General features: G+C 58.9%; 1 protein-coding gene across 1 annotated transcript in view; it reads right to left on the bottom strand.

Annotated features, from left to right (window-relative positions):
- Positions 1-1000: 1000 nt before the first annotated feature.
- The window catches only part of LOC127752325 (cytochrome P450 4V2-like), a 4229-nt gene continuing 2942 nt past the window's right edge, over positions 1001-2287 (bottom strand). Inside the window, exon 2 of the mRNA XM_052277288.1 lies at positions 1001-2244. Coding sequence (XP_052133248.1) covers positions 1738-2244 — 507 coding nt within the window. The 3' untranslated portion in view covers positions 1001-1737. The remainder of the gene's footprint in view (positions 2245-2287) is intronic.

A 2287-nucleotide genomic window follows, 5' to 3' on the forward strand; every position in this document is an offset into this window, starting at 1 on the left:
TGGGGTAGGTTGGGGGATTGGGGGAGGGTGCCGTCGTGGGCGCCGCGGTGGGTGGCGGGGTCACGCTCACGCAGCACACGTTGGGCACCAGGCCCCTGCCCGTGGACCAGCCGCAGATCTGGGGGAAGATGAGCCGGTCCGCCTCGGCGTACACCGTGGGGCAGGCGTTCATGTAGACGCAGGTGCCCGCCCGGCGGTGCCGCAGGTGGAAGCAGCGCTCGCCTAGGACAGACCACAGTCAGGAGGGGTTGGAAATTTACAAAATTTTCCAGGAAAATTTCCAAAAAATTTCCGGGAAATTTCCAAAAAAATTCCTTAAAATTCCGGCAAATACCGGATTTTTTTTTCACGTCTCGGACATTTTCATATTTTTTTCCGGAAATTTTCCGTAAATTTTTCAGTGTTTCCAACCCTAAGAGTCAGCACCGTGTAGACACACCCCACCACCGCTTACCCTCGTCGTGCAGGTCGCCAACGTCGAAGGTGGCGTTGGCCTGGTCGATGGCCTTCAGGGGCGCGACGGAAGCGACGGCGAGCAGCGCGAGCAGCGCGCGCGATACCCACTCCGCCGCCATGGCCGGCCTCCGCAGGAATGTGATCCGCATGCCGGACGGGGAGCGGACGGAACGGACTCCGGGTGCAGCGCGGCGGCGGCGGAGCCGGCGGAGGCGGCGGCGACTCGGTGCGGGCGCGGCCGATACTCCGCGAGGAGCATGGAGTCTGCGCGGCGCGTCGTCGTGGTCGTCGTCGTGGTAGGAGTCGGCGGCCTCCTCGGGGCGAGGCCTGGCTCCTTCTGAGCCCGACCCGAGTCCGACACCCGCGGCCAGAGCCCAGCGCGGACCACCACTCTGGTCGCTGACCTCCACCTGCCCCCCACCTGTTCATCAGCTGCCCTCCCCCCCCCTCCCCTCCGCACACATGCCGGCGTCCTGGAGGAAGAAAGGTCAGGCTGGCGCGTAGTTAGGTTAGGTTATGGCCATTATACGCGCATCGTGTTTAAAAGAGTTGGCGCAGACTTCAGTTTTGAAATCGTGTTTTTATTAAAAGACACACAATGTAAAATCAGTTTTCTGCTCCGTGAGGCTGCAGGGTTTGTGCGGGCAAAGTCACTGGCTAAAGTTGCGTTCTTAGCTGCCGCACACCACACACTGCTACCGGCAGTGACAGACCGGAGGTGAAACGGAAAGCGAACACGACCAAACCCCAAACACTTTTACTGATTTTTGTCTTTCCGTGTCGTCCCCTCTGACTGGTCGGGCCAAAGCAGACCATTCGGACCGTCAGATGTGGCCGCACAAAGTGAGGGAGCGTTAGGGCGCTCTAGGCGGGCCGCCGTCTGCGCACAGCTGCCTGGCGGGTTTGCCTACCCGGCGCGTTGCAGGCGCTAACGTCCCCCTGTCAAACATTCGTTGTGGAGGACACCCTCCTCCAAAACAAAAGTAATCATGTTGGGTTGCGACACTTCCACACGGCCGCGGGACGGAAGTATCGTCTGTTTTTGTTAGGGTTGGAAATTTCCCAAATTTTCCGGAAAATTTCTGAACTTTCTGAAAATATACGGAAAATAACGGAAAACTTTCCTAAATCTGGAAAGGTTTTTCATTTTTTCCCCGGAAATTTTCCGCCTTTTCCAGAAATTTTCTCCAGAAATTTTCCAGAAATTTTCTCTAGAAATTTTTCAGAAATTTTCCAGGGCTTTCAACCCTTGTTTTTGTTTGTTTCTTTCCCACTTCGGATTCACATGGCCTCCTCCGCCCTGCGCGCAAACACGACCCTCGGCCCGCCCACGATGCGGAGGCTGAGGTCGGCGGTGAGCGGCAGCTGGTGGATGTCGGTGTAGGGGTCGTCGGCGCGGTCCACGCGCAGCGCCCGCAGCACGGTCGCCAGGAACGCCTTGAGGTTCATCATGGCGTACCTCGAGCCGATGCAGTTGCGGGCGCCGCTGCTGAAGGGCACGTAGGCGCAGGGGTGGCGGCCGCGCACGCGCTCCGGGAGGAAGCGGTCCGGGTCGAAGAGCAGCGGGTCGGGCCAGTGGAGCGGGTCGCGGTGCGCGCCGAACACGTTGAGCAGCAGCGTGGTGCCGGCGGGCAGCCGGTACGAGGCCAGCGTCGTGTCGCGGTGCACCTGGCGGCCCGTCAGAGGCACGGGCGGGAACAGGCGCAGGGCCTCCTTGATGAAGCGCTCCGTGTACTCCAGCCTGCACGCGGAATTTGTTTTGAATCTCCCGCCTACAGATTTTAAAGTCTAAAATTTTTCCGGATAAAAATTTGAAATTTTTCCAAAAACA

The sequence above is a fragment of the Frankliniella occidentalis genome, unplaced genomic scaffold (genome assembly GCF_000697945.3).
Source record: "Frankliniella occidentalis isolate FOCC.00 unplaced genomic scaffold, Focc_3.1 Scaffold9, whole genome shotgun sequence".
NCBI lineage: Eukaryota > Metazoa > Arthropoda > Insecta > Thysanoptera > Thripidae > Frankliniella > Frankliniella occidentalis.